Source organism: Apaloderma vittatum, unplaced genomic scaffold, assembly GCF_000703405.1.
Source record: "Apaloderma vittatum isolate BGI_N311 unplaced genomic scaffold, ASM70340v1 scaffold911, whole genome shotgun sequence".
In the NCBI taxonomy this organism is placed as follows: Eukaryota; Metazoa; Chordata; class Aves; order Trogoniformes; family Trogonidae; genus Apaloderma; species Apaloderma vittatum.
Genome location: NW_009698262.1, coordinates 21,510 through 39,712, shown reverse-complemented (window position 1 = coordinate 39,712; position 18,203 = coordinate 21,510). Strand labels below are relative to the sequence as shown.

Genomic DNA, 18,203 nt, shown 5'->3' with positions numbered 1-18,203 from the left:
GGGTCTCAAAGGGATGTCATTAGTACCTCTGCAGCATTTGACTGTCTCTTCTCCAAAGCGTGGATGTGATTAAAAAAAAAAACAACCAAAAAACTGAGGCAAACCAAGAAGAAACAGACGTCTTCTACCATCTCCAGGAAAACGTTTCTTCGCTTATATTCTGTCCTTGCTGCACAATCGCTGTAGCTTTGTTTGCAGGGTTTGTTTTGGGGGCTATATTGTCCAAAACTAATCACCCCTCCTGCAAATTCTGCTACGTAATCGTAACTGCTGCTTGTTATCAACACCTCTGTTGGCATGTAGGCTACTCTGCTCTCCCAGTCAGCTGCCATGGAATTAGTAAACCAAGCCAGTCCAGCACTCTCCAGTCTGTGGCTGCACCAGGAACGTCGCTATAGCTTCTCCATGCCTTCCAAAAACTTCAGCCAAATGCTTCACTTTGCTCATGTTTTCCTTAGAACATCCAAGGATAAGATGGGTTTTGCTTAATTATCCACTCAGCGTGGGGGTTGATGTGGTACAAGTCCAAGAGGTAAGTGTCTGGGTCCAGGCAATGTTCACCTATCAAAACAAGAGATTCTGAGTGAAACTTCTCCTTAGTCCTATAGTTGCTAGGTTTGGGTGTTCATTTTTTTTCCCCCCCTCTAAAAATTGGTATTTCTTCACATGAATTTCAGTATCACAACCATTCAGAAGTGTTTCCATAAATCTGGAGAAAGTTCTAGTTATTTAAGTTAAATTAATGTGTATTCCTTAAAATCATACTAAGCCCAAGCTTTGACCTTTGTGGAAAGGTACGCTAATACCCAATAACTTTAGCACTTGAAAACCATCACAAAGTGTGTAAGTGATCAAATCCAGAGACTGAATTGTTTCCAGTGACAAAGCTTTTCTTCTACAGAGGCCACTAAGAGAAGTACTATGAGGCAGCCAAAGCACTCCAGTCACCGACAGTCTCCAGAAGCAGCTGTAACAGGACATAAGAATTCCTTTTATTTTCAGACACCCCTAATATGCTGCTGCCATCCTCTTATTTAAACCTCCTCTCCATTCGTTGACATTACCCTATTGACAAACAGAATGTGATGAGTAATGAACATCAACTTGTTTAACTACACAGTTTGAGAAATTTCCACCCAAGGTAGTCCAGGTTCTGCTGTCAGAAGGTCAATGACGGCAGATAGAACTGGCAGTCCTTAGTACAGACGCCACGTGCCAGACACCGCGTTCAATTAAAGCCCAGATAAGAAGCACACAATTAAAAGCCAAGCGGCATAGCATGAAGCTGCCCTTTACTTCAGTGAACGTAATTTTAAGCTCTACGTTTATTTTTAAGCATGAATATTGTTGAGGGGAGAGGCAGATTAACATGGTAGGTTTAACAGAAAGGGAGGCTAGTGTGTTTTAAGATGGACAAAGTTTCTCATGTCTCTGGCTAGAAGACTTTTTGAGTTTCCACCTGTCTTGACAGGCATCTTCTGAACAAGATCCATCAGTATTTTTGGAAGTCTAGGCTTCAGCTTTCCCACATACTGGCAGTAGGAAGGCTTTGCAGTGATGGCTGGAAGGCATGTCAACTATCACCCCAAGAGCTTGGACAGCTGCTCTTTGCTCTGCTTGAGGGTAACCCACACTTGTTCATTTGCCTTCTAACTTTTGGAGGCCTCCCTCCAAATCTCATCCTTTTTCTAACTCCCTCCTAAGACAAGTTCAGCAAAAACCGGCATACCAGAGTCCTTATTCTCAGTTGCCACTCGGACTTACCAATATTGCCTCCCACTTCATACAGGAGCAAGTTTGTGCACTCCGTTGAGTTGTTACTGCAGAAAGAAAACCACACTGAAGTTAACAAAGCTCTGTAAAAGGCTGTAATGTTTCTTCCCCAAAAACACTTATGGTTCAGAGACCAGCAATGGTCAAGCAAGCTAGAGGCCATAGTACAGAGACCCTGCTGACCCTCCTGAATGGTGCAGCTCTTGAAAAGGACACCTAAAACCAGAAAAAAAGAAAACGAGGCAGATATTTCTCACTGGCAGCAAGAAGCACACTTGTATGCAAACACTAACCTTTCAGTAAGAAGACAACAGGCATAAATACCAAAGTTCATTGGCAGCATTCCTCTAGAACTGACGGCCTGCTCAAGAGAAGCTCATCTGCAGGAAGACTTTGGCAGCTGCAGTAGCTTGTTAGGGAGATGCTAGTCCCAGCTGACCCACATCCAGCCAAGCTCCCCTCCACCCTTGTCTAGACATCTCCTGCCCAGGGACACAGTCAGGAGATGCACTTTACTGACTAAACACAGTCGGCAGGTGTGGTGACAGAGGGGGGCAGGAATTAATCTGTTTTTCGAGTTATTTCTGCAGTTCACCACTGGAGCATAGGAAGGAAGCACATTGCTTATTTTAGGAAGCTCCTACATTAGCATATGCATGTTGGAGATACTACCACAGGCAAATAATTTGCACAGTGATGTTTTTCTCCAGGAGAGCTAGAGAGGGTTTGCTTTGCAGGGTCAATGTTATTCCGCTTTCCCTTCCATTCAGCAGGGCTTTGCACAAGTCCACTTGCTGTCCAGCAGCCCAGAGGGGACTACTGACCTCCTGACAGCCTCAGCACAGTGATGGAGTCACTCAGTTGAACTAATATTTGCTTGCCCCACCCAACACACTACCTCTAAAGCTTAGAACAGAGGAGCAGAGAACAGTCTCCCCTAAGGGCTTACTGTGCCACTCCATCAGCTCTGCCAGAAGAGAGAAAACAGTAGTTAGACCACGTTTTGTTTTTTTTTTTTCTTTTGAAATAAATCAATTAATAAATAAATAAAAAGCCATTTACCACTTGAGGAGGTTGACAGTGTTCACAATATTCCACCCATTCTGGCACAGGTTCTTTTGAAACTGCCTCAAGACATCAGCAACTCTGGTCGCATTGTTCAAGTTCACCTCCAGCGAATCCTTCAGGAGCAGCGAAGCGTGGACTTTCACAATCTTGGAAGGCTGAGGAAGGTGAGCAAAACCAAGAAAGGGCTTAAAGAAAGACTTTGCAATCAGCTGAAACATCAAGTTTCAAAACACACTGAAGAGTAAGGAAAATGGTTGGATAATTTTAATTCTCATTAAAATTATCCAGCCAGCTGTCCAGAGAATTTAGGTTCGCTTCTTATCCCACACATACTCCAGGCTGGAAGGTTATAGGAGCATCAAAAATCATGAATTCAGTGCATCAGTGTTGTGCCTGGGGAAAAAAGCATCACCCTCGATCTGCGTGCACTGGTGCTCTCTGCTGTTCAAACACAGCACCAGCACTAGGAACGACACAAGTTGTCAGCATAAATTTTGACAAACTGCTTCATGCAAGTCTGACACGTGTCTGTAGAATTCATTTAAGTTGCTGAAAAAGGAGTTTAGACAGTTGAATTGCAGACTACTCACTTTCAGAAAGGTAATTTCAAGAAAAAAAAAAAGGAAAGAAAAACAAACAACCCACAAACCAGGAAAACACTGAGCCATCACAGAGCAGAGTCCAAGTGCTATTTTCTTGTCTGTTTCCATCAACTCCTTCATGAAATAACATCCCAGAACTTTTGTGGAGAATATGGAACTGTTCTAACCGTGTCTGATCTGCAATGAGTTAATTTTGCAGCCTTAAATCCTCTACAAGACCGTTAGGACAGTGCTAACAGTACATCCCAAGCATTGGGTCACCTGTTCACTGCCTAAACAGTGGCTGCCCTCACCTTCAGCAGTGACATGTCACCTTAACAAGCCAAATTTTAGGCAGACAAGCCAAATTTTAGGCAGACAAGCCAAATTTTAGGCAGACATCATTGCAGTATCCCATATCACAGGATGTACTGGCTTGTGGGAACACAAACCCTTCTTCAGTTATGCACACTGAAGCTTCCAAAGCATTATTACTACCTGGAGGCTCTATCTAGCTCCTACCCTTAGAGCATCCCAGTTGCACCACGATGGCTACACAATACCGCCACAGACTTGCAATTATGCAATCAACAACAAAAAAGGTTTTTATTTTAAGTTCATGAAAAAACAGTCTGCTTTTGTTACTGCAGACACATCTGTCTAAACACACGGGACACCCAGAGCCTTATGAATTCTGCTCTTCACCTCACATGAAGACCAGCATTTCTGCTTTTGGTTTTCACCCTCCTCACCTGCATCTTAACCGAGTGTTTTATAACCTGAAATTTATTTAATACTCCTGCTGTTGGGATCAGTTTTTGCTGAAACCTGGCCCAAAAAGTCTGGGAAGCTGTTTCTCATTGTTCTGCAGATTCTTTCCCTCTTGCTCTTTAAAGAGCATCATTCCTTACAGTTTTCCAAATTCTCAAGAAAGCATTCAACAGTTATAAAAGGATTCATTTTTAACAAGCCCTAACTCACCTCTCCCTGGTTCTTTTCCACTTTGTCTTTATCAGCATGAATCTTCCGCAACAAATTTTTAATTCGTTTGTCGCAGAACTGGTACCTTTTGCTATTGCTCTCATTCAGCTTTCTCACTTGAGCTACCAGAAAAGAGGAGACCTGGGCAGGGGAGAAGGGAGAAAATAGGAATTAAAACAGATGAAACACAGGTGCAGATGCAGTTTGAAAAGCTAAACATCACTTTATAAAGCTTCTTAAATAGACAAAATATCCTTATACCTTGAAAACAGGCAGTGTTGGAATTCAGACAGCTTTTTCCTACAGTATTTTACCTCCACTGAAACTTCCAAGACTATCTCTTCTCTTACTCCAATTCTCACCAGACCAAGACTTGCCCAACTTACTGTCCAGAGCAAATCCTGGTAATGGATCATCATCCGCACAACGTCGGCCGCCCCCTCTGCCAGCTGTTTCTCCTTCCCTTCGGGGATCTTGTTTGGCAGCCCCTTGTGCATGAAGAGGTTTGGGGCCATGACTGTGGAAACGTTCCAGAGGTTCATTTTGTTGTTTTTCTCCCTGGCAACCACTTTGCTCAGAAACTCCAGTAGAGCCTAAAGAGAGTGGAAGAGACTTGAGACATCCATCACTAATAATGCTCAAGAAACTACTGTGGAAATTGCTGGACAAATCATTTAATCAGCCTTTTGTCTCGATATCCATGAGCAAATCTTATTCTCCAGTCAGGAAGTTCAGTGAACAATTTCTAATACTAGGGTAGCAACAATTAACTGTACCAAGCAGAGAGAGGGTTTGTTCAGCATTCACAGATCAGAAGTACAGTCTGAGTGGGAAGCAGACGAACTCTCAGTCCTTGGCAGGAAAGAGTTCACAAAAATCAGTTGTAGAAGTTATAGAATCCAAAGATGACCTCTCCTTCCCCCCAGCATCCCCTCAAAACTAGTCCCAGAAGTTGAAAAATAAACCCCTTTAGACCATCTCTTCTGCTTCACATCTCCACAAGGGCTGTGATGTGTGACAGATCATCTTGGACTGGATTACGTATCCCAGCACTCTAGATAAAGTTTGCAAGGTGCTAAGTCAGCCTTGTCTTTATCACCTGGAAGCTGAACTCTTCAGGAAGAAAACAAACAAAAAAAAAAAGCAGCAGCAACCACCACAGTTCTTATCACGCAGAAAGGCAGATCCACCTTCGAAACGGATCCCATCAGCATCTGTTCTGTCAAAAGTAGTAAGTAAAAGGATTTGAAATGTCTTCTGATCAAGAAAGGGTAGCAAGCTATAGGCTCAGTAGTTCCTTGAACAAAAACTTGGGATGAAATCATGTTTTTCCAGTTAAATCCAAACCGGTGAGTTACCTTCAGAGTGTTTCTGTTGGGCTCTGGTAGAATGAGGATCAGGAGGTTCAGAGCTTGCAATCTTTGCTTCAAGTCTGGGATATCTAGAGAGAGAAAGCGACAACAGGAGAGAGGATTCAGGCTTCTGGTACTGTTTTCTTAAGAGCATGGGAATCCGCCAAGGAATAAGGCAATTACTTATTGTAGTGCCTGTCATCTAGGATTTGAGACCTTGTTTTACAGAAGTAAATCAGGCTCATACTGCTCTTATGAAGTGAACTGCCTGTTTTGGAAGACTGGCTGATTTGCTTTGGAGGACACAGTCCACCAGCAAGTGTGACGCCCTTCAAGGGCATCAAAAGACCACATTAATCCCCATTTCCCAAACAAAACAAAAAACCTCAAAAAGCAATTGTGTTCTTAAAAAGTTACCTTAACACATTCAAACCACCTACCGAAGCACAAACCTCAAAATAAGGTGCATTACCCACAGACAAGCTAAGACAGGGCACTCTGGTCAGATGCCACAGCATCTCATTATTTATCGTCCTCCACTTGGTGGTAGCAAATTGCAGCCTCAAATGACACAATATAATTCAGGACCACATTCCTACACAAAGGTGTACACAACCAGCCACCAGGGAGTATGACTCTCGGGTTGATACACGATAGTACACCCGGCACCCTGAGTTTGGCTGATCATATCAGGATCATATAGTGTTCCTACTGATTCCACAGGTTCCCGACGCACCTGAGGGGAGGGCACCAGTCCAGCAGAGCTCTGCAAGAAAAGCACAAACCAGCTAACTGATGCTCAACAGCTGAAACAGGGACTCACTTTGTACAGCAGCAAAAGCAGGGAGGTACTCTGCTGTCAGCAGTGGGGCTGGAAGCTCTCTTATGAATCTTTTTAGTAGCCCAGATACATCATTCTGGTGGACTTCATCCCAGCGGAACAGGCCAGTGTAGAAGTCTCTTTCTAGCTTCTGTTCCAGACTCTATGGAAAAGATGGAATTTATTACATGCTTTAATAAGCACATACACAAGAAATTCTGCAGCCGAGCACTAGTAGGGCATCCCACCAAGTCAAGAGAGTGCAGAGACCCATGAGGGTCTGAGCAGACACTCTCAGATTTCCCAGCAATTAACATTTCTGGTTGTACTGGGAAGGGCAAGGAGACAATTCAGGTTATTTAGATAGTTGCTTCAGTAGCATGCTCCCTGAACACCTCTGACACTTCCAAAAACTACTAAAGAGTTCATACCTTGATTCTGGTCTGGGACCCAGAAACTCTCAAAATGCCCTCTGTTTCAAGTCCTCTCTTTTCCAAGCAGGACAGCAGCTATTAAAGGGAGGGAAAAAGATAGCTCTAAGGCACAGAGGATGAGAAGTCAGCCCTTCCTTATCACAGGCCTCAAAGGCTTCATGGCCTTGAGGACCAGAGGTGTGAATGAAACCAGAAGAGAACTTACTGCCTGAAGTAACAGAGGGACCTTGGTGTTGGGAAGTAGTTTTTGGTCATTTTCTAAGAGAGTGTTGAGCGGAACTCCAAAGAGCCTTTTCTCTACAAGAGAAACAACAGGTTATAAGCGTGTATCACCTCTAATGTAGGTGTAAGAGATATATCCCCCACTGCAGACCATGACAGGACTTGAGAAAGAGACAAATAGTTAAACAGGACAAGTGCATTTGATAGCCAGACATAAATTTGGAGCCAGGTCTTGATTCAAGATCCAGTGACTTCCAGGAGAAAGACTGATCATGGACAACACACCTGTCACAAGGTTTCTTATCAAAAGACCTTCTCTGTTCTGATATTTGAAACACAAACCTATGAGAGGGTTTAAAACAAGGCCACAAAAAAAAAAATTGAAATGACATAGAACTAACCTGTCGTTTTCAGTTTTGCTGCTTTGTTTCTCTTCAGCTCAAAGCCCAGAATATCACAGAGAGCTGTTAGTTCAATAAGGGCCAGCGTGGGGATCTTCTTCATGTCCTGAGCAGAGAGATCTCCAATCCTGGTCACACCTAGCCTGCCCTTGGGAATCTTGAATTTCTAAAGGGAAACACATACACACGAAAAGTTCAGAGCACATTATCACTAATCTCATTAGTTATCAAGTTTTGATGCATTTTTATCATTCCTTACTGTAACCAGGTATCTATTCATTTCTCCTGTTTTCGACACTAGACAAATGCCCAGAACTACTCCTACAAATCCACAGTTGAATAAATATTTTCCCATTTCAGTATTGCTCTTTAAGAACATTGGAGATCCCAATTTATCTAAATTAAAGACTACCTGATACCCACCCTAACCTACTTGAACTTTGGAAGCAATCCAGTCCACCTGCAGAGAAGAAAACTGTTAGAACTATGAGTAAGAAAGTCCTGTTACTCTCTTTTCAGTGGAAATGACCTAGATGTATATTGAAATAGCTAGCTCCATGGATAAGCCCTACTTTTTTTGACCCTCCACTACATAATATTATCCTTGACCAATCCTGGAAGAATAACAGCACTAGCTGTTCAAAACCATCTACCTAATACAGACCCATTGCAACGCTAACCACAGAGGGTGTTTCCAAAAGCTGATCATACAACTGAATCAAGTGTCTTGTATCTATCTCAACAAAGAGAGACTGATAAGTTCTCAGAGGAAAAATTCCTTCAGTCCTTACAGTCAGGGCATTTCCATCCTTTAACCTCCTTGACTCAGAGAGGAATGATCCCTTGAGCAGGACAGCTGCTTGCTCCGAGTAGGCAACATCCATGCTGAACACCTCCTCTTTTCCAGGGTTTCGAACTGTGCAGGAGTAATCCTGTGTTTCTGCTACAGAGGAGAAATCATCGCGAATTCAGAAAGCCAGAGTGGTGAAGCTCAGAAAAGAAGTGTGCTAAAAGAACAGGCTGAGACAGATTTGGGGACCACCTCTTTTCAATTAAAAACTGTATTAAGGTTAGAAAAGAGTGTTGTCATCATAGCACAATCCTGAGACTCCTTAACAGGGTAAGATTAGCTTAAAGCCTTAAACTACAGCTACAATCACCAGATCACTGGTAAAACATGAGCACGGCCTTAAATTAAAGGACATACCTATGTTAACTTTTCTTTACACAATCACATATGGCATTTATAGGATTTCATCATATAATTTTTGCTAGAGTGATTTTATTTGCATCTTCTAGTTGCTTTCTTGAAGAGTTACAGTTATCAGTTTGAGTGACAATTCTTAACAACACTACAGTCTAGAAAAGTTCACTAAATACGTAACAAAGAGAAGCATGAATTTAAAAGACAAACAAAAAAACAACCCCACAAAAAAGGCCAACATTTCAAAGCCCAGATTACTATATCATCCCTTCCAGTTCCAGCCCTGCTTCAGATCCTACTCCCCTTTCAGTCTTCCTTTACATTTTTAAAACTTCCTTCTTACATTTCTGTACATTTGAAGTCCGTAGATTGTGCAACAACTGATCTGGGCTGGACGCCTCTTTCTCTGCTGCTGCCTCCTGAAAAAATAAACCAGAACATGTTTACCTACACAAAACAGAAGTTATTATAAGACAACCCAATGTTGGCAGAAAAAAAACCCCAAGAAACCACAACTAAACCCCCACACCTGGCACTGTCTGCTAGTCTAAGAAAATGCTGCTCCAGCTCAGGGCTTTAAAGACTGCTCTGAAATTAAGAATCATAATTAAAGGATTTGGCAGGCAAGTTGGGAAGAGGTGACTGTCTCATACACAGTATTTATGGTAAACTTGCACATCGTTAAGCCAATTCTTCCTTTCAGACAATCATTAGCCAATTTCCCCCTTTTAGCTCCTGCACTAAAGGGCTAATGAACAACGGACCCAACAAGCTGTGTGGGATCTCCCCACTGTCTGTGATCACAACATCTTTCACAGAAAGAACACACTAAGTAGACATCAGCACCTAGAAGTTTCCCTTCACAGGCTTCACAGTAACCTACCTCTTCATGTCCAGAGAGATATGAATCTTTAACAGTGTAAAGAGGCATTTGGCAGGCAATTCTATTAATAAAAGCCTTACTTTTGCCAGAACTAGTTAGAATATAGGAAAGCTTATTCTATTGTCAAAGGTATCCAAGCTGCATGTCAGGCTGTATACTAAAAAAGCACTTCTTGTTGTATGTGTTTGTAGAAGGAGCTAGTATAAGAAGCACTCTTTTAAAGTAAGGCACTTCGCACTCTCCTGGAGAGCTTTCCCTCATTTTTTAGACATGGACATGGAGTTCAGGACCAAGGACTGAAAGTTAAAAGGAACATGTGCAAAGTCAGTGCAAATGTACAAAACAGTCAATCTGGACAGCAAATATAATTTTATCTTTAGAGTAGGCGCACAACTGGTGAGCTGCCATGAAAGCAGAATCAATCCATTTAGCATCTACAGCTAAATCACAGATTGTGCCATGAATAATGTCAGAGCACCTTCAGATCCAGCTGATGTGTGAGCAGTAACAAGGGGGAAATAAGTAGAAAGGTTCAGGTAGAAATGCCAGTAGCTTTGGTGCCCGAGAGCAGCTCCTGACAGACATGGACTGGAGGCAAACGGCAAACCCACATCAAAAACACAGACAGAAATAAAAATACATATCACTGTGACACATTGCTGCCTGCACTCTTGCAGCCTGAGCTGCTTCCGCTAAAGTCACAGCTGAACTGACTCAGCATTAAGCTTGGCTTGCTGAACCCAAGTTCTTCCGTAGGTAGAGTCCATTCAGCTGTTCTGCTCCCAGCATAGCGAGGGAGCTGCCAGTAGTGGGAAGCATCCAAAACGCGACCGAGTAAAGGCACAGGCACTGAGACTGGGCTCCAAACCAGGAATTTCTGAGACTGGGGGAAAAAAATAAAAATCTTGACTTTTCTGCACTTCTGGTTCCTCACTTACAAAGTGAAGATTTCAGATATCCTTTCTGCGCAATAAAGGATTTATCATGTTTTTCTACACACCTCAAAAAAGTGTTACGGCAATGCTAGGCTGGTTTCTGGCATATGGCTCCTGAATACATCCTTCAGAACCCCAAAACTGCGCTTGGAACCGGGACAACACAGCAAACCAGTATGGAAAACTAATGAAAAAGCCTGCTTCCTTCTGGGATTGCTCCAGGAATTACTCAAGGGTAAAGCACTTTTGCTCAGTGCCTACATCCAGTGTCATATTGTAACATCTTAAAAAAATTACATTTTACATAGAAAGCATTGTTCATCTGCCCAAGTTGAGCATCTGTCACTTCTCATGAAATAAAGAGGGCATACACCAATCCTTGGTGGTGTAAAAGACAAGCAAGGAAATAGAAGTAGTAGCTGCTCAGCAAAGAATTAAGAAACAAACTCATTTAAAATAGATTTAGATTAGATAATAGATTAAGAAACAGACTCATTTAAAATAGATTTACTTGCTATCTTTAATTAAAAAGGGGGGGAAAAAAGCTCCACTGTTTTTTGTTTCTGCTAAAAACTGTAGATCTTGGAGGCGAATGTAAATTTTTAAGAAAGAAAAAAGCTTAAAAAAAAATTGAGCCAAAGAAAATATGAATAAATCCAGCAGAGTTATTGTAAAAAGACTGCAGTGATCTTGCCTAAAGTAATGTGAGATAAAATGTTTAACATCTAATTAAACAAAGACTATTTTAAAAAGACAATTTTAGCATCTTTGTACATATCCTCATTACACCAAAATGTCATTTTAAAACATCAGACTGGATCTCAGTTGCTTATCAAATGCAAATATTAACAGCCTAGCAAGCAGATGCCTAAATTGAGAGCTTAAAAAATCTCTGTCCCTACACAATGGAAAGTAAAATTATTTAAAGAGATGCAACAGGTTTCTATTTAACCCCCAAGTTTTAAAACTTGCTGAATTTCAATTGGGGCACTTAAGACAACCTTGCAGCAGCGCTGTTTCCAGAAACATCACCTTTTTGTCACCGACCCCGGTAGGAATGCAGGTAATGCTCTGCGAAACAGAATCAATCACGACTGTCTCAGTGCAGTTCACAGGAGGGAAAGCAATCTGCACCAAAACGTGGGGCAGTCACAACGAGCACAACCACAGCGGTTACCAGGGATGTTGCAGACTGCTACTGTCATTTCCTTAAGGCATTCAAGGGATTACTTTACTCTAACGGGACAAATTATATGCAGAGAAACTTCAAAGAGGTCCAAGTTGAGGAAAAGGAGTATTCAGAGTACCAGTGGGAAGCTAGGGTCCCATGCTACTCAAGAAGGTAGGGGGTAGTCTTTCTCCAGGATTACCAGCTGTACAAGGTCAGTTTATCAAAATTGAACTTGAAGGTCTCTCTTTTTTCGGTTAATGATTTCATGCGTCACTGGAACAAAGAAAACGCAAGAGGGCTCCAAACAACACAAGCATCAGCGAGGCTGCAGTGCTGTAGGCACTGCCCACAAGTCTTCCAGCAGTCTCTCATAAGACCATCAACCTTGTGGACCTGCAGGTTTTGTAGCAACTTCTCAACGCTGCAAGCTGGGTGCAGAATTTCTGCAATCTCAGTTTCATTTCAGCTCAAGAGATGAAGTCATCTGTTTGGAAATGAGAGTAGCCCTCGACCCAGAAAGCCAAATCAGCTACAAAGAAACACAATAAAGTCTTTCAGGTGATCCCACTAAATCAACGTACCTCTGAGCCAACCACTCCAAAAATGTCTCGGACGTCACGCACAGGATGCTTGTTCTTCCTCCTCCGGGAGCGGGTGTAGGTGTCCAGTCGTCGCTGCACGGCTGCAGCCTGGGTCTTGGTCAGGGTGGAGAGCAGCACGAGGTTATCATTTTCCGAAGCTCTGTCCCCGAGGAGGTCGGACAGACCCGCGTCCTGGAGCCACTCTGCTTCAGCTTCTCCCTCTGCCAGGCAAAGGAAGGGTGAGTGAGAAGAGAATGGCTAAGAGCAATGAGAGTGCCTGCAACGCTTTGGAGGCAGAAAACCAGAAGGCTGAGCCATTGCCTTCCCGGGGTGGCAACGGGACATCGCTGGAAAGGAGTCACGTCTTTGTCAGGAAGCCACAGCTCTTCTCAAAATCTGTTCCCAGGTATCCAGCTGGGTATCAGGGTGAAACCAGAGGAGACAACACTTTAAGCAGCTCTAACTATCCACACACTGCTTTCTCCTCACCCTAGGTGAGGAAAAAGAGAAGACAAAACCACGGAGGCACGGATATTGCCAGGAACGCAGGCTCCCTCACAAGCTGAACAGCAGCAGCGGCACAAGTGTGACTGCACAAGGATTCCAACAGGAACTGAACTCAGTTGGGGGCTTTCCCAGGACATGAGAGGAAAATCACTTAAATTCGCTTTCACACGGACTGCCTGTGAAACGGGGAGCTCTGGCAGCAGGCAACAGCGCACAGCAAGCTCGGAACGAACGGCCGAGCTTCCCTGGAGCAAACCTGGACCTCTGACAGCTTTGAGAAGAGACAAGAGGTTTGTGAGAAGCTACAACATACAAGACTGCAAACTCAGCTTTTGTAGTCTTCCCTATTATTTGGCTATTTCTTTTAATTTTTATTTATCTACGTGTATGCTTACGTATCAGCAACTTTTTTTTTTAAATATCCAGACACTGAGAGTTTCAAATGTATTTAACATGCTTGCAAAACTATTCATATGCACCATCCCTACTCTACCTTTTTAAGTAGATTGGCATCCACACAGTCATTCATCAAAAGCAAAATTGCTGATCTAAGTGTATTTGCTTTCCATATGTGCCTATTCAAAATATCACTATAATTAAAGATCATTCCAGTTCTAGCACGAAGTGTGAGAAGCCTGGAGACAGTACAGCAGAATTACTTAAACAAGCTAAATTTCCCTTTATTCTTCAATATATATAAAGCTGCACTTAAAACACAAAAGAATTTTTTCTTATGGGATGCACTCTTTGTGCAAGTGAGAAAGTGCCCTGAGCAAGGAAGCTACTTGAAATCCAAGGATGAAAGAAGCCCTTTAGCAGATGCCTTCAACTTTAATACAGCAAACACCACAAAGCCTTTATCTTTTCAATTCTACGTACCACATTCATTCACGGTAGACAGCTCCAGCATAGCTCTACCAAAGTTTATACTGGGAAAAAGAAAAAAAAAAAAAAAAAAAAAAATCACAGCTGAACTGACTGAAAGTGAACAAGCTCATTCCCACCCCTCCTTTCCTATGCAAACTGATGTCTCCTCAGTTATCACAGCTGCTCAAGCAAAGTTTTATTATCTCTGCACTCTGCAGTAACAATAATAATAATAATAAAAGTCATGCAGCTCTTCTTGAGAGATTAATTTCATTTTTCTGGGGAAACTTCTGTGTCCATGCAACTTGCAAAAAACATACTGTGACTCCACTAAACCTCTTTTAAGCCTTTGGAGAACACTATTGGGAGCTGTAACAGAACAGAACTTTTGTCAGCATGGCACCACAATAAATAGAGTTGGACTTGAAGTCAGGTATTTCCTTTAACAAATCTTGCAGCAAACTGTCTAGTTTTCCTACACAGTTTTAACTCGTGTTTTTTCCCCACGTCTGGTTCTACAGACGTTAGCAGGTAAGAGCATCCCCAGGACCATTTGCTCGGTTACAGATGCTCATGCTCTTGGGGTCCCACTGACAGCTCCTCACCACACAGACATTTGTCTTACATCTGTGGTTTCACGGCCCCACAGTGCACAGAAAACTTCTGGTTTAGTTTGTCTTTAGGAACTAAAGGAAATGTATCGCTTGCAAATTTTGAAAATATCCAGTTCCAGTCATAACAGGAAGCTAATCTAATACACAATACTAAAGAGCAGATCCTGAGTCAGACATCCGTGTGAGCCTACTGCTCCACCTGATGCCAAAGCATCAGATTTTAATTCCTCTCCTTAGTATTTTTGGCCCAGTTATGTTTGCCAGTAATGCAAAAGGAAACTAATAAAATAAGGTATTTACAGTGAGAAGGGGGAAACCAGACACAAACAGGTCAGAACTGAACAATCCATCAAAGCTGAGCTGCAGATTTAAGCCTAGAGAGTTGCTGAGATTTGCCTTGGGAGTTCCAGACAAGCAGCATCTCTGGGGGCAAAACTGGGAATAGATTTGCCAACCTAAAGAACACCAGTTCCAAAAAAATCTAGTTGAAACATAAGCTAGATAGAAATAGTATTCAGAAAGCATTTCGTTTCCATAAAGGACAGCTACAACATCCTACAATTTCAGACTAAACATTAAGCACAACTTCCTAGACAGTTTACAAAGGCTGACAAGAATTCCTCTTTGCAGACACTTCTCAGAGATGACCACGTGCTATAAGGACGCTAGCAGATATTTCGGTGGCACTGCTGCACAGAACGCATACGTGATCTGTGCTGTCAGACCTTGGGGAGAGCTGGGTAAAGGGCAGAGAACAAGGAAAGGACAACACTGCTCGCATTTCACGAGAAAGTTACTTTCTGCCCCCTTCAACTGTTAGCAAGGCCACAAGCAACATCACCACCTTTCAGTTGACCCCAATTCTTCTGCAAGGCTCCATGCTGGCCTCCCACAGACACCAGGTCACAAGCAGCTTCCCCCTGCACCAGGGCTTGCACAGGAGACCTGCGTTCTCCAACTGGGTCAGCAGTTGTGTGATGCCTTATCTACCCGTAGCCTCCATGTTGTCCCTGCAACTGCGATTACAATCGGCCGTCTGTCAGGTTGAGGCACACCATCTCCAGACGGAGCTGCTGCCCGAGAGCAGCTTCTCAGGTTTTACGCAAAGAGTGACGGAGCCCTTGGCTCTGAGGAGCCCCCAAGCCCCTGCGATGTTCCCACCAGAAACTGTGGAGACATGAAAGCCAAGAGGCATCAGCCAAACTCTGCATCCACCCCATCAGAGGTTCCTCCTCACCGCCAGCACTCTCAGCCCGCTGCTCGTTTGGCTGAGCTCCCTTGCAGGAGGTCGAGCGTGCCGCACCTCCTTCCCCAGGAAGGCTTCACTCCTCAGAGCATTATTTCAGGTCCGTCTGGTTTCAATGGCAAATTATGCAGTGAGCGCTTGCCTGCTAGATTAATATACAGCATTAAAAGACACTTTTCCTTGTGCCCCTGCTTACACACGGTAATCAAATTGCCTCTAGCATATCAGTCTTTTGGATATCCCAGACAGCCTTTCATCTCACGGCACAGCCTTTTTTCCAGAGTCTCCTTCCTGGTGCACTTGTTTTCCGAGTCACTTTTGCATCTCTTCCAGTTCTAAAGAACAAACTCACATCTTTATGTAGGGATACTAGACCTTAATCCTTAATGTGTCTTGCCTACTATGGCAGACATGATCGTCTTCCCACTCCTCTCTCCAGGGTCACCTCTGTGTACCCAGGATCTCTATCTACCCAGCACATGGGGACTTTCACTCAAGTATTTCCCCATTAGACACGTGGAACCTTCTCAACATCAGCCAGCACAGCAGCTGTTGGCCATACATGCTGCACACCCGATTGCTGAAGAGGATATACATCACATTCTTCGAAAGGAACCTGGGATCACTGGGCACTTGTCACAGTTTATCATCCCTCCAACAGCCCAGGACATTGTACCTCCCATGTCAAAAGGTCCAGGTCCCAGTTATTCCACAATACTGGACAATATCAGTGCTACAGAAAGCCCATTAGAAATACCCCATACACATGACACAGTCTATAAGAAAAAACTTGTGTGGATGGACTCAAGGTTGTTCCAGACATCTATTACAGTTTCTTGAATAGTGAACCAGAGGGAGAAAAGTCTGCCTTCCACAAAAGCAGCTCTCATAAAAGCCACTGGGATGAAGTCTCAGAATCACGTACAGACAAGCCTTCTAGGGCACCGTCAGCTATCACAGCGTGCTGCCCACACAGCCACCTGCAAAGGGAGCCAGAATCCTCACACTTGGTGGGGGCTGTTTGGAAAAATAAATAAAAAATAAAAATCTAGAGCCCTGAACATACTCCTGACTGACCTTTAGGGTCAGCTTTGTTTCAGAAGCTGAAACCAGGCCAGGCGAGAACTCTTTTCTGCAGGGCATCATCCACCACTCAATGAAAAAAAAACAAAACAAAACAAACAAAAAACCCAACAAAAACCAAATTGACTGGTTTTATTTTAATCATATCCCATCATGCTTCTAAATCATTCAGGCGCATAAGTAAATTTTCTCTCTGAAATCTCCATCTTCCTCCCTTCACTCCCATCATTTTTGGCAACCTACCCTCTTGCGTTTTGACATCTGCAAGGCTGCATTCCTCTTGTTCGGCTTCGGCGCTCTGTTTAATGTTCTCTACTTCCAGCCAAAAACTGTCCATTGACAAGTTGTCCAAAGACTCTACCCTGGAATTCGTGCCCTCTGACACCGGGGATACCAAAGGACTCTTCGGAGGAAGCTGGCTCATTTTGCAAGGGCAATTTCTGGTACTGAGAGAGGAAGAGATAAGGAGAGAGAGATTAAGCTACACGTATTCAGACACAGCACACACAATACATCGGTCTTCATTGATTAATGACTGTAGTAAAAGCCAAACAGAGGTAAGTGCTAGACTTCCTTTGCTCAGTGTTTAGCAATAACAAACAGAGCTGGGACCAAATCCCCTAGAGAAGGGGAAAAACTGTCCAAACACGGAGAGGACGCACTACCAACAAAGGTTTCCCGACGCTGTTGTTCCAGTGACCTCCAAGACATCACTTAACTGCTCCCACACTCGCTTCCAAGACTCCCCTGCAAATGTGGGCAGACACCCTCTACACAGGCACACAACGGAGATGTTTCAAGCCTGGCGCACATGTGCTCCCTGCGGCACACACAGCGAGCCCAGCGACCCCTGCCACACGGGCTGAACCCAGCGGGCTTGTCCTGCCGCTGCAAAAACCAGCAAAGCTCTATCTCCTGCACTTCAGCTCAGGCAATGAGCAACTCAGATGTTTGAAGCACTTTTTTCCTGCCCAGTCCACATTTTTCAGCTGTGAAACAGCACAAGTATCCCAGGAAACCCAAGCATTGAGAATTTTCTTCCCATCCTGCTGATTCATTCATGGGCACCAAAGTCTGGCCTCCTGCAGCGCACAACCTCCCTGAGAAAGCTGTGGGGTTCTCATCGGTACATAAAATAACGCTTCTCCTAAAATTAATTTTAATTTTCTTCAAAGAGTTAAAAGCCACTTAAACCCTGTTGTATACCTTCCTCAAAGACACATGAAAATTGGGATAAGTGGAACCTACTTATGAAAACACCTCAATGGTTCAACTGATGAATACAAAATTAAAGAGATTGCACAGTACGGCAACTCAGGGTGGTTTGAAAAGCACCTATGAACAGCACAGATTGGAATTGCTTTCTAGATCCACAATAAAAATAATAATTAGAAAAACCCAAAACCAAAATAAAACAACAAAAAAAGGCAGATTAATTCTTGTGCCTTGAAAACCATGACAACAAAAGGACCATCAAATG

The 18,203-nt window shown here is 43.3% G+C and overlaps 1 protein-coding gene across 1 annotated transcript; it reads right to left on the bottom strand.

Annotated features, from left to right (window-relative positions):
- Positions 1–374: 374 nt before the first annotated feature.
- ARHGAP40 (Rho GTPase activating protein 40) lies at positions 375–17,147 on the bottom strand. The gene is made up of 14 exons (XM_009877923.1): positions 16,967–17,147; positions 12,407–12,627; positions 9,180–9,255; positions 8,424–8,575; positions 7,633–7,798; positions 7,215–7,306; positions 7,007–7,084; positions 6,579–6,738; positions 5,762–5,844; positions 4,790–4,996; positions 4,404–4,544; positions 2,836–2,996; positions 1,765–1,820; positions 375–561 (listed from the first exon to the last, which is right to left on the bottom strand). The coding sequence occupies exons 1-14, from the start codon at positions 17,145–17,147 to the stop codon at positions 455–457; spliced, it is 1,881 nt and encodes a 626-aa protein (XP_009876225.1). The 3' UTR covers positions 375–454.
- Positions 17,148–18,203: the final 1,056 nt, after the last annotated feature.